The sequence below is a fragment of the Triticum aestivum genome, chromosome 5D, assembly GCF_018294505.1.
Source record: "Triticum aestivum cultivar Chinese Spring chromosome 5D, IWGSC CS RefSeq v2.1, whole genome shotgun sequence".
Lineage (NCBI taxonomy): Eukaryota > Viridiplantae > Streptophyta > Magnoliopsida > Poales > Poaceae > Triticum > Triticum aestivum.
The window spans coordinates 323,376,490-323,390,361 of NC_057808.1; the positions used below are offsets into that span (position 1 = coordinate 323,376,490).

The window sequence follows — 13,872 nt, forward strand, 5'->3', positions numbered from 1 at the left end:
AGTTTCGGGGGTTACCGGTATTGTACCGGGACCACCGAAAGGGTCCCGGGGGTCCACCGGGTGGGGCCACCTATCCCGGAAGGCCCCGTGGGCTGAAGTGGGAAGGGAACTAGCCCCTAGTGGGCTGGGCGCCTCCCCATGGGCCTCCCCCCATGCGCCTAGGGTTGCAAACCCTAGTGTGGGGGGGCTTCCCACTTGCCTTGGGGGGCAAGGCACCCCCTTGGCCGCCGCCCCCCCACCCTAGATGGGTTTGGCCGGCGCCCCCCCTCCCAGGGGGCCTATATAAAGGGGGGGAGGGGAGGGAGGGCAGCAACATCTCAGCCTTGGGCGCCTCCCTCCTCCCCTGCTACACCTCTCTCTCTCTCTCGTAGAAGCTCGGCGAAACCCTGCTCGCATCCCGCTACATCCACCACCACGCCGTCGTGCTGCTGGATCTCCATCAACCTCTCCTTCTCCCTTGCTGGATCAAGAAGGAGGAGACGTCGCTGCTCCGTACGTGTGTTGAACGCGGAGGTGCCGTCCGTTCGGCACTCGGTCATTGGTGATTTGGATCACGGCGAGTACGACTCTATCATCCCCGTTCACTTGAACGCTTCCGCTCGCGATCTACAAGGGTATGTAGATGCACTCATTTCCCCTCGTTGCTAGTATACTCCATAGATGGATCTTGGTGATGCGTAGGAAATTTTAAAATTCTGCTACGATCCCCAACAATAGTTGCTTAGAAACATGGAACAACGAAATTGCTATATTTGCAAGTAATAATATGCCTACTATTAAGCACCTTTAACAACTGACGTATCTTGACTTGATTCTGTCTCTTGGGAATGAACCAATAGTCGAGCTTTCTTTTGTTGATAGGCTTCACGACGTTTTTTAAGTAGCTCATTTTTTTTATCTGCATCCATCTGCGCATATCGTTCCCTAGCACGTTGCCGCTTGCGCTCTTTCACATCTATAGGTCCCCCTCCATTATTAATATCGATGACACCTAAAAAACAGAATAATAATTTAGTTATTTCTTGTGCATCAGATTGTACAAATTCACAGCATTAAACCATTAAATATTACTTTGGTTCGTAGAGTTCGACATGTCTTTGAAGGGAGTACGATCACTCGATCGCGTCGGAGACTTCATCTGCAAGGAAGATAGTATCAAAAAAAAAATTCTGTTACGTGGCCACCGTGGTAAGATTGTAGAGTGCACACTTATTCTACCTCATTCCAATTCATATTCGACTTATGCACTCCTGTTTATTATACCATGAATTATAATCACTAATGATGATGATTTAAAAATTATTCATGCAAGTATGCTAGTTGTCCAATGTCTACAGTGAAATTCAGTTGACATTACCTCAAGAGCATAAATGATCGTGTTGTTGATGCAAATTAAAATGATACATATTTTATATCCATAAAATTAATAGCACGTGGTACCACAAGTATCTTGCATTCTCTTGAGTCACAACATTTCATCAGACTATTTCTTTAGGACCGTTTACCATACATTAGATATTGTCCACATGAGAAAATATAAGAAATGGAGGCATCGTTGTACAAGAGAAAAACACAGCGTAGTATAACTTTTGGCCCACCCACGAGAACTAATCTGGTCAACGGCCTATTACATCAAGTGCCACCATCCATCCATTCTAAATTGGCCCAACTTGGGCCTGCCAGCACCGCTGTGCCACTATGCGCACCGTCCGATCCCCTGGACGGCACAGATCAACAACACGATCGCAAAATCAGCACCGGTGGAAACCCTACCCAAAATATCCTCCAATTTTCGCCGTCATTCACGGAAAGGAAGGAGATAGCGGCTGCGTCGGCGCCGAATTCCTTGCCGGCGTAACCGCGCCGGCAATTCGCGATGCTCGACGGCGATGTCGCGTCCGGCGTCGATCTATCCCGCTGTGCTCGTTGAGGATGTGGTGCCGCCGTCCTTGAAGGCGGACGTCCTGGCCATGGTGATGGGGGCTGCGTGGGCCGTCGCCATTGATGGCAGACTACGCGCGCTACGGTGACGGCGGGCCGGGAGACGGCGTCCGTGCGGAAGACGGAGGCTGAGCGGTTTATGTGTGCTGGAGTTTGCTCCGGCGGCGTGGAGAGGAGCTGCAGCCGGCGCATCGCAAAGGGATGGAGGCCCCCTTCTCCCAGCCAGTCACCGATTATATGTGGGTACGTGTATTTCTGCAACCTCATCTGAAGCATACTATTCTATTATGCTCGAAGCCCAAATAGTAAACAGGATGCGCTTTGCATAGAGTCGATGCTCACAAACATGGGGCTAATTATACATGGTAAACATGAATAAACTATAGGTCTTACCGAACCAAATTAGATAGGAGTCTGCGTGCGTTTATCTTAGCGGCGTGGCACCCGGGTTGATAGTGGAGCTGATTGAATTGGAGGCGGGGACAGATCAGCAGGAAACCAATGCCACGAAGAGTGCGTGAGGTTCGTATGCCAAGCAGACTTATATGCAACCATGGATAGGAAAGTGATCCCGTATTAATTAATTAGAGTTAATGCGCATTATTACACAAGGAATTAGTGGGGAAACAAAAAAAAGGAAAGAACATAGATATAGCAGTTGATCCCGGACAGAATCTCATCTGTCATTGATTTCTTTCATCTAGCTGGATTTATAATGATGACAACACGTACTATAAAAATAGATCCTTGTGAAGCTGTTTTAGAGGCGACGAACACTAAGTGGCTGTGCGAACATAATAACATTTGAACATCATTATAGAGCATCGAAGTGAATTTTGCATCAGACTTGAACCCTCCTCATTCGTTGAACGTGAACATGGCTCGTTCGTTGAACAATCAAGTTGGCCCGGTTGAGCATCTCCTAGTGCCGCACGGCAGGCTGCCAGCTCGTAGGACTGCTGGTTGTCTGGTTGGAAGACAAGCTGGCTCATGTATGTCGTTTTCAAGAACCGTACAAAATAGGTTTAATAAAACAACATACAATCCATATTTTTATATAAGATGGTCATGTTAAACATTCTTCGATTACACAAGCACTCACGTTGTGCTCTGTTGACCTCAAGCAGTGTGGCACCTAAAGTCCAGAGCCCCTGCTTTGCTAGTCCCCACCGCATCAAGTGGCGTGACACATGCTGGTCCCAGACACGTAGGTAGATAAACTCCCTCCTGGTTGAGCAATAAAATGTTAGCCCACTGCCATGCATCACATGTCGGTATGGTGTGGTACGGTCGTCTGACCTGTATAACATTATTTTGCTGACATGCATCACTATGCCAATGACATCTAGGAAAAAATGATGTGAATTTGTTAAGAAAGTCTGGCTCAACTACATGTCAGCAAAATTCATTGTGAGATGATACAATGCACCTGCAAGCATCCTGTTTCTGAGGCTGTAGACATCTATAAAATCAATGAATCGTGGCGGCAACGAAGGGATGTTAATGCTGGCCCTGGCAAGAAGTATTTCAGTGCGCGAGTGGAGGGCGATGTAAAAGTCACATGGCACCGGCAATGCAACTGGCAGATGCATAGCTGCTGGTTCAAAACCAACTTTTTTGAATAAGTGTACTGAGCCGGCACGTAGGTTGTCACTGAAGCGATATGCGATCGGTTGAAATGGATCAAATGCAATTGCATCCATTTTGACCCCCTGAAAATCTATTGCATACATTAGCAGCATGTTGAATATATTATCAGCAGATCACTTGATAGCATATCTTCTTTGAATACTTACAGTTTGGTCGATGAGGATGGCGTGAAAGATGACTGCTCCACTGCGGGTATGTTTGATGCGAGCATACAAAACCTTTGCCGTTGCGTCCCAACCTCTAGTGTATATATGTAGGTTTTCTATTTCGCCGAACCTTACATGTCTGCAATTGGTTGACAAAGAGCACAATTCTGTATATTTCCTAATGCAAATAACTAAAAGCAGGAATGGATAAAATGTTGCCTGGCGATCGGCGGTGGAGGGCCAACGGGAGCGGGAACGAAGTTCACAGGCGGTGGTGCCATGACCCTCTGTGAGCCAGGACGGCCCATCCTGGGTCCCATCGGCATGAGTGCTAAGACCCGATTTCTCTTCTAACACGACTCATGGTTCAGAACGCAAGGACGTATATTGACTGATCTGACTATTTTCATTTTCATTGGCGCCAAGTAAACCATGGTGATAGGAAAAAGGAAGTGATTGAAAGAAGGAGATTGATCAACGTTTGATTGAAAGAAGGAAGGAGATTTATCACCGTCATGAATGAATTGATTGCCATGCATGAATTGATTGTTGATTGATTCCGCTTGGTTGCCTTATGTGAATTATTTCTTTACCAAAGATAGAGTCGATTGGAGGGAGAAAAGAAAATCGGCAGAGGGAGAAAATCGGTGGGGAGAAAACCGGTGTCGGGAGAAAAAAATCGCTAGAGGGGAGGGGGATCGTATGAAGGGGTTGAACGAAGAGGGGAAACGGAACCTTACGTTTCTTTTAGATAAAATATATAGTAGAGAAGAGATAGAGATTTCTCTATGGAACGCGTGTGCTGCAGACCCGCGGCGCTGCTGTTCCATTGGTCTTCTCTGCAACTACGCAGGCGCGCGGCCAACAATTACGAAGCGACAGGCTAAGCCGCCTCTTATCCGAACCTTCTTCGCCCAATGGTGAAGCGACGCCGATGCGGTGGTCACCTTCGAACGAGATTTCGGCCGATCAGAAGCAGATGCAGCGGCCGCGGAAAACGCCGCCGGGATAAACGCCAAGGCGGAGTCGGCCGCGTGCTTCCCATTCGCATGCCTGTAGTGGGTTGTGGGCGCAAAAGAGAACTGAACGTCGTACGTCCCTGTTAATCATGATTGATTCTTGCAGAGACGGCAGGCGCGCACGGATTTAGGCGGCAGAATATTCACACGGCCTGATTAAGTACACAGACAAAGCGACAAGCTAATCATCATCTTATCCGGAAGCTTTTCGGCCGCCGATGAAGCGACGCCGACCGCCGAAGCAGTTCACTGTTAAGCTTATCGATCAAGGAAGCAGAGGCCACGACAGCGGCGGCGGCGGTAGACGGCGCCGGGTAGACGCCGGGCGCAGCCGACCTCGTGGCTCCCGTTCACATACCTGTAGTCGTAGGGGGGCGGACGGCTCATGAAACTACGTCACAGTTCATCTCGTGGGGAAAAGGTCACAGGTCAAAATCGTGGTAGCGACAGACGCAAAACACAGAGCGAGGAAAGGCTAAAGACGGCAAAAGGACAATAACCAAGAAGTTATTAGATTAAGCAGCGGGGTACTTACACGATCTAGCTAAGTACAGTGGTCTTTTAGGTTATTTCTCGTTAGGCGTTATGCTAGTACTGGGATACTACGGACTCCAAAAGCTATTGGTTACTCAGTACAATCGATGGAAGATGGTAGCTCTGACTATATTCAATCGGTTTGGATGTCGGTCGCATAACATGATAGGTGTTTAGGGCCTTAGTCCTTTCTTTCATACCGGTTGTGGCATTGCGCTGTGCTTCTTTTGCGAGTTGTAATACTTTTAAGATTTTGTGACACGCTGGGACTTTTAATAAAATAGTTGCATGCATCGTTCAGATGCAGAGGCCGGGGGCAAGCCTCCTTTTTCAAAAAAAATAAGACGAAAGTAGTACTATATAAGAGGCAGAAAGGAAGAGAAAGATTGTGGTGGCTCCATGGGCACCATTCCCAAGTCCAGAATTGCTGGGGAGATAGGATGGGAAGCCGCATTTCTCCATGGGCAGCTTCTCACGTCCAAACCCAAGAATTTCGGCAAAAACAGAACCCAGACAAACAAGAATGCCATGAAACACATGTCCCATGTTCGTCATCCAATGATCTCGTCTGGCACCGTCATAAACCTCATCCGCTTCTGCAGCAAAAAGAACAAAATGATGTAAGACTTGATTACACCGACACATGCATACAATTTGCACTATGGATTTCTGGTGCCTAGGAATAAAATGTAGGAATACCTTCTAGCTTTCCTTTTACTCTAACGCTTTGTGTCTACCTTTTATTTATTTGAAACTATTTGTTCTATAATTGGAATGGCAAAAATTGACTCCATCGTAAGTTTTGGCCACATACTAAGGTTGTGTTTGGTTGAGCTTATTTTTCCAACTTCTATTTTCAAAAAGGTAGAAGCTAACCAAGGAAATAATTTTAACATCGGCTTTTGTAAAATCTACAGCTTTCACGTAGTGTAAAATCTTGCAGCCAGCCTATCTCAACTTCTTCAGATTCTTAGCGAACCGTTTTCAGTTGTCCCCTAGAAGTTGCATTACTATTTACCAACCTCTGCCTCTCTCAAGTGAAAAACGATTGGGTGAATATAGAAAGCTATCAGCAAACCCACCAACCCATTTCCTCCAAACAAACAGAGCAACCACCACTTCCCACCCAGATGGCTAGGGTTCCTGCCCGACCGCTGCTGCTTGTGGCCCTTCGGCGTCGTGCACCCAGCCGCCCCTCCGCCTCCATCCCTCACGTTGGTCTAGCCTCCGTCCCCATCGATCTGCTCGTCCTGGCGGGTAGTGAGGCCCTCCCGCGAGCAGTCGCTCCCGCCCAGCTGCCCCATCACAGACGCTGATGAGTAGAGCTACGGCGTGAGGTAGCCAACACTCGTCCTTCCTTCCTTGTTCCCTCATCCACTCCTTCATGTTCTCGTTGTACAAATTAGTAGGATGTTGTGTTTGTTTAAAAAAAATCATGGACTTGTTTCGGATGAGTACTTGTTGTAGAGAGTATATATATGTTCAGAATATGGTGAGGGTGATTTCTTATATGTGCTTTCAGTGTTGATTTTTCTCTATTCTAGGAGACTACAAGGCAAATGCAGGTGGTCACTAAAGCATTTTTCATTATGAATGGACACTGAAGACGTGAAGGATTGCATGGGTCTGATATTTTGGTGTTGCCGACATAACCAAGATGGTTGTCATATGAATGTACATTGGTTGCTAGTTATTTCGTGATCCTTTTAGTTTCGTTATGTCTATAGCTTATGATGAAATATTAGGCGGTGATATGTCGATCGCGTCATCTCACTGGTCATTTGGCTGGAGCCTGAAGAATATGTCAAATGCATATTTTCCTTTCGTATTTACTTTTCGTGTCAGCCTGATCTCGGTAATGATCTAATGATTCTCTAATATGATATAGAGCGATGTTATCAATTATTCCATTATTATGAGAAAAAGGAAAGAAAAAACAGAGGGAGTGAAATAGGCGTTGTTGTTGCTTGATGCTATATTGCTCGAGTGAATCCGATAACTATTGGTGGAAAAGGTAGTTTCATTACTTTCCATACCCTGATTCATGATCTTATTTGATTGCTTCATGAAATACTCTTGTGAGCTGTAATTGGAGTAATTATGTTTTTTACACCTTTTCATTGTAATTTTGGAGCTATTTTTCATTTCTTAGATTCCTATGAATGTAATTAAATACTGGAATTATGTTCCGACGTCCATGTTACAAGAATCATGTACATTATCATAATTTCGCTTTAAAAATGGTCGTTCAATTGCCTATCGATGTACATATTATTCCTTTACTGTCAATTAGCATAAAAACATTTTCACTCAGGCCCTAATGTCATTATAGACAACTCATGACCAAATTTATAATTTTATAGTTGTTTCAACCAAATAGCTTATAGCTTTTCCACAGCTGAAAGTTCACAACATTTTTCCCACAACTCACAACTAACAGCTCAACCAAACACATCAAGTATATGACTATGACGATTGCCCATCTCTTTCAAATGACTAAACAAAAGTAGAACACCCCAATCTTGTGAGCCTAAGGACCACATATCTTCTTCACAGTGGGAGCACTTAAATACCTCTGCATCCTCCCGTCTTTCCAAAATCCCCAGCAAAATGCTTGTGCAGCCAATGAAAAAGGTGTTGAGATATTGAAGACAAACAAAGTGTAGCCGCAGCGACCTATGCAGCTCTTCTTGTAGTGATTTCTGAATTTCGAGTGATGCATGTGAATCCCTGGTGACTCAAATCAAAAGATGTTTTTGTCAACATCATCAGCGGAACCACCTTCGGTAGTCTGGGCTGAGCGTTGCACTTGGTTTACATATGGTTCGGTGAGGAAAAATCAAGACGTTTCCGCGCAGCAAGTTATGTCAGTACATAGCAGTGGGCGGGCCAAAGGGTGTGTGTGCTCACACACGATGCAGAGCGGAAGTTTCATTTTCATGGGGTTTTAATGGGGCTCAACCCCCTTCGGGTAGTGAGGTCCGCCCATGGTAAATTTGATGGACCACATCATCTCCATTTGGTAGAGAGGTATTATTTCAGAGTGCTACCCTGTCTCCGTGTGTATTCTAAGTCGAAGTATCGAACTGTGTTATCACCGGTTCTGTTCATTTTCCCTGTGCATTCTAAGTCTCGAAGTATCGAACCGTGTTATCACTGGTTGTGTTCATTTCACTGCGCGTGGCAAAGCGACAAGCCACTCTTCCTGTGTGGAATATTTTCGCCCACAGATGAAGCGACGCCGACGCAGCAGTCACCTTCGAACAAGATTTCGATACGGCGGCGAGCGGCGGAAAATGGCGCCGGCTATACGCCAGGCGCAGTCGGCATTGTGCGTCCCATTCTCAGGCCTGTAGTGTGTTGTAGGCGCAAAGAGAAGATACTGATAATAATCATGAACGTACGTCCCTGTTAAGCACACAGGCTCACATGACCGGTGGCAGGCAGGCGCCGATTAGGCGGCGGAACATCTACACGACATGATTAAGTACACAGACAAAGCGACAAGCTAATCATCCTCCTCTTATCCGAAATTTTTCCAGCCCACCGATGAAGCGACGCCGACCGAAGACGGACGCGGTTCACTTTCGAGCAAGATCATCGACCAAAAAGCAGAGGCGACGACAGACGGCGGCGGCGGCGGAAAACGGCGCCGGATGAACGCCAGGCGCAGCCGACCTCGTAGGCGGCGGACGGCTCATGAAACTACGTCACCGTTCATCTCGCGGGGAGAAGGTCACAGGTCAAAATCGTGGTAGCGACAGACACAAAACACAGAGCGAGGAAAGGCTAACAGTAACAGAGACGACGGATGGCCACGCAGTCACTAGATTAAGCAGCGGGAATATTTACACGACCTAGCTAAGTACAGTGATTTTCTTTTCTTTTTTGAGTTGTTTCTCGTTATGCTAGTGCTACAATATATAAGAGGAGAGCAGGGAGGAAGAGAGAGGTCGTTGCTTCATGGGCACCGTTCCTAGTCCAGAATTCGCTGGGGAGATAGGATAGGAAGCCAACATTTCCCGGCAGCTTCTCACGCTCCAGACCCAGCAATTCCGCCAAAAACGCAGAGCAGTAGAGAGACAAGAATGCCATGAAGCACCCTGTCCCGCTTCGTCATCCGATGATCTCGTCCGGCACGGCCATGAACCTCGTCCGCTTCTGCAACAAAAAGAACAAGATGATGTGAGACTTGATTATTACACTGACACACAGGCACACACACGTACAATTTACACTGAATTTCTGGAGCCGCGGAATAAAGATGTTCATTTTCCCCATAGATTCTACTAGGTGCTTTTCTTTTAGCAAGGGTTTGACATTCGGGCGCTTTGCCTTTGCGTGAAAGGGAAGGATTGTGAGACACTCTGTACAGCACGAAGAACTCACTTTGTGGATCCTGTACCAAAAGGCAAAAGCGATGACCGGTGATAATCAATCACTTTGTCAGGACTAATTAAACACTAACGACCAACGTTCGTACGCGAGGGTCACTAAGTTAAGTGTGTTCATCAGGACTAAACTAGTGCTACTACGTACTACCAGTACGTCAGGCTCAGCCAAGACGTGGAGACGAGGGACGGGACAAACTACGAGCTCATGATTTGGCAGAAAAATGCCACCGGAGGCAAACCCCTGCACTGAAACCGCGACACGTAGATTGATTCGAATCAGCTATACTATTCACGAATTGTCTGTCATTAGTCTAACTCCAACCTACAGCACGGGGCGTCTCGGCGGCCGGTGTCACAGCACAGTACCACTCTGTACCCAGAATCTTTCCCGCACATGCACGACGCGACTATCACGTCCCCGCCCGCTTGACGTGGCGCGCGCGGCCTATAAGCTCGCTAAGCTAAGCTAAGCTAGCTAACCACGTCACCTACCGCTGCCAATTAATCCCGGAATTGACTTGACCTGGCCCTCCATGATTCCTTCCGATCCAGTTAGGGTTGGAGCCAAGTTAACCATGCAGAAGGCAGAGCTCACGTGGTCGCCAGGACACGTGGCGTGCGCTGTTACGCTAGGGGTGGATCGCAGAGTGGCCGCGAGATGCAGAGCTGCAGATGCTCTGTGTCTCCGGGTGAATGATGGGACGGACGGAGGAGAGGAGGTAGGGTAGGAGAAGCTTCACCAGCTGTGGCGCGCAGCGGCAGTGCTGCACCACGTGAAGGATGGAGCCGAGCCTATCGGGGGCGGGCAACCAACCAACAAAGCGAAGTGGAGGTCAAAAGGACGTGCCGAAGGTGGGGGCGGGCAAAAACCACACGTACCGCACTCCCCAAACAAGGCAAAGGCCGCGCGCCAAGTTGCCACGGATCATTCACCGCCCAAACAAGGCAAAGAAAGATCCACTCGGCATCCAATCCATTTCCGTTGGCGGTGGCGATGCTCTTTCTCTTACTCCCTTTCGGTTGATAAAACGGGAATCTGGACAGAGCCATGGCAGCATTGCTACTCGTCTTGTCGTCCCATTACGGCCTGCTGTTTGTTGGGGGAGGCGCAGAGTAGAGCCGGCGAGCTGGTGATCTGTGTATGGGACGTCCTTGTCGGCTAAGCCTAATCGGGCCGGAGCGCGGAGCAGGTTCGCATGGTGCCAAATTATCGTTTCAACGAGCTTGGACGGAAATGTAACATGGCAAGTTGTGCCCGCGCACGGAAGGTCACGGTCATGGCCGCGGTGGGGGTGGGGGTGGGAGGGCGCTCACCTCTTTCTTCATGGCTGGCTTGTTGGTGCACAGCGCGGAGGCCGGCAGCGCGGCGGGCTTGGCCGGCGCGGCGGCGGCGGCGCCCCCCTGGTCCCTGGCGACGCAGAGCTGCATGATCCGCTCGGCGGCCTCCGCGGGGTCCCTGCTCTCCTTCATCAGCCGCGCCACCTCCGCCTTGGGCAGCCGCATCCGCAGCCGCACGGCGCCGTCCGCGCCGGCCTCCACGGACGACGACCGGGCCGCCGCCTCCCTGCCGGCGGAGGGCATCAGGGACGCCACGTCCGACACGGTGCGGCGCGACAGCATCAGGCTCTCCAGCCGCTCCCTGGCGCCCACGTGCAGCGCGCCGGACCACGTCTTGTGCGGCCCGCGCAGGTCCTGCTCGCCGCCGCCGCCGCCGCCGCGCCCGCCGGCTCCGCCGGGCGGGAGCTGCACCAGGAAGTAGAGCTTGCCCGGCTTGAGCGCGGCGTCGCGGTCGAGCGGGCGGGCGCGGACGCCGAGCCGCCGCACCTCCTCGGACTCGAGCAGCTGGTGGCCCGGGTGGCCGCGCAGCGCCGCGCCGGCTGCCGCGGGCGTCTTGTACCGGAACGTGGCGCCGTCCACCGTCATCACCTTGGCCGCGCGCCGCCTGCCGGCCAGAGCGTTCCCCATGCCACCGCCGCGCCTTGAGCCTTGTCTGGCTGGCTAGCTAGCTTAGCTCCGTGCGGCAGCGCGCGCAGGGCGGCCGTAAAATGATGATTAGCGAGGAGCTGGGACTGGGGGGTCGGTTGGTTACCCGTTACCGTACGTGGGGTTGGAGGAGCGGGCGAGAGGGAAACGGAGAGAGAGCTGGGAGTTATAAAGGTGCTCTGCTGTGAGGCTCTCTCGGGGTCAAATACTCAAATGGATCCCCGTTCTGTTGGTGTTCCGACGCTCCTCTCTCTAGTTTGTACTAGGTGTTCCCACGGTCGAATTATTAATAAATACTTTAACACTTATTAACAAATGTTCGTAAATCCGTATTCCTTTTTGTACCCTTCTCTTTATCAGCATGAAACTTTTTTCCTCCCCGCAAAAAAAAAAAGCATGAAACTTTTTTCCGTACGGTTTATGGATCACACTACTTTTCTCTTTCTTTAACTATGCAAATTATGCATGGATCGCACTACTTCTTTTATGGTTAAGTCATATTTTTCCCTTTATGTCACAACGTGGACAGTAACAAATCACCAACGCAATATGCATGATGCGTGTGTACGCTGATTGACGCAAAAAAGATGAAGGCGAGTTAGCAGTGGATACTACTCATGAGCTCCACCGCGGTGCTAATGATGATCTGCTTACGTGTTATCTCGATTGTGTCAAAGTGTAAAATTTGATGGGGCGCGATCTTGTTTGCAGCCTATGATGTAAAAGCACGCATTAAGATTGCCATTGCCTTTTCAAAGGCTAAGTTAAGTCAACAAGAAGAAATATCTTGGTACCATGGTTTCCAAGCCAACCTCGGTTAACCAAATAAAGCTCACGGAGTTCAACAGAATTAGCTTTCAGTACACTAAAGTAAGTGTTAACATCAAACATCAATGTGCCAAGCACACAACTAAAATTGAGGCCTATATCAAACTGCAAAAGATTTCGTCCAAATTTTGAGTAAGGTGGTATGGGATCCGTCGAGCTGTCATGTACTACTCCGACCATCTTATTGTCTTGCAGGCAGATCGATTCGAAAGATAAGTCCTCTTAAACGTCCAAGCCGGCCACGATTAATCAGCATGTCGGTGCAACAAAATGCCAAATGTGCAAAATATTCTGACATATAACTGTAGAGCTAGACTGGTGATATGGGAATTCTTAGTTTTAATATATCTTCGTTATGTTTTCCTTTGAGTAAGTCTCATTGTGAATTGTCTAGAAAATGTCCCAGTTTTTAAATTATGATAAATCACGAGTGCAATAATATTCTCGATTCATTTGTACGTTGACTAATGCAAGAAGTGGCATGTTAGATGTTAGCACTGGATACAACCGATGTGCTCCACTACGGTACTAATGATGATGGCATGCTTTATTCACCTTTTATCTAAGATCGTGTCATAATGTAACATTTGATCTTGCAATCTTGTTTTAGGTGAATGATGTAAGACCATGCATTTGTAGTTGTATTAACATTTTAAACACTAACTTGTATCAACTTGGACAAAAACCATGCTTTCCAAATCCAATGTAACCAAATAATTTTTTTGCGATGGTAACCAGATAAAGTTGGTGGTGGGCTTTATTTGGTTAACTGACGACGAGCATGCTCGACTTGCAGAATATACTATTTGTACACTATATTTAGGTTTAGATGCTAAAAGTAAACCAAAATTTATCAATAATTTGTGTTGTATTTAAGTTTTTTACATAATGGAAGTTAACTTTCGGCCTCGGCCCCAGCTTGAGAGTGAACACGGCTAGATGCATGACTTACGTGAAATGTCAAATTGTGTAATACTCAATCCAAAATGTAAGTAAGGCGGTTCCAAGTCAAACCCCTGTGTTGATCAACTCAGAAGATGAAATCTTTGTCATATGTTCTAACCTAACCTTGGTTAATTAGCATGTTCAAACTCAACCAGTCGATACAATGGCAAAGTACAAAAAATCTTTGTGTCATTCTGATTTTTGAGAAAAAAATATATTTTTCTGTTAGGGAATGTTTGAAAACCACCCTTTGGCAAGTGAAGTTGTGGGGGCGTGGCTTACCGACTCACTGTTACACGCGCCAATGTGTTCTAGTAGAAATGTTGTGGGATTAGTGAACTCACTGCCAATGTATGTTAGTTGTAAGTGTGTGATAAATTATTTTGTTGCAAAGAAGATCCGGATCTAGTATAAAGGTTCACCGGAAGTACG

At 47.9% G+C, this 13,872-nt stretch overlaps 1 protein-coding gene and 1 long non-coding RNA gene across 2 annotated transcripts; one reads left to right on the top strand and one right to left on the bottom strand.

Moving 5' to 3' along the window:
• The first annotated feature begins 1,744 nt into the window (after positions 1 to 1,744).
• On the top strand, positions 1,745 to 7,264 carry LOC123121480 (uncharacterized). Its single transcript, XR_006459753.1, has 4 exons — positions 1,745 to 2,184; positions 3,740 to 3,844; positions 3,939 to 6,627; positions 6,835 to 7,264. It is a non-coding gene; the product is annotated as an uncharacterized lncRNA (long non-coding RNA).
• A 1,816-nt stretch (positions 7,265 to 9,080) lies between these two features.
• LOC123121481 (uncharacterized protein At1g66480) lies at positions 9,081 to 11,853 on the bottom strand. The gene is made up of 2 exons (XM_044541478.1): positions 10,999 to 11,853; positions 9,081 to 9,451 (listed from the first exon to the last, which is right to left on the bottom strand). Exons 1-2 carry the CDS (start codon positions 11,647 to 11,649, stop codon positions 9,407 to 9,409), a joined length of 696 nt encoding a protein of 231 aa, XP_044397413.1. The 5' UTR covers positions 11,650 to 11,853; the 3' UTR covers positions 9,081 to 9,406.
• Positions 11,854 to 13,872: the final 2,019 nt, after the last annotated feature.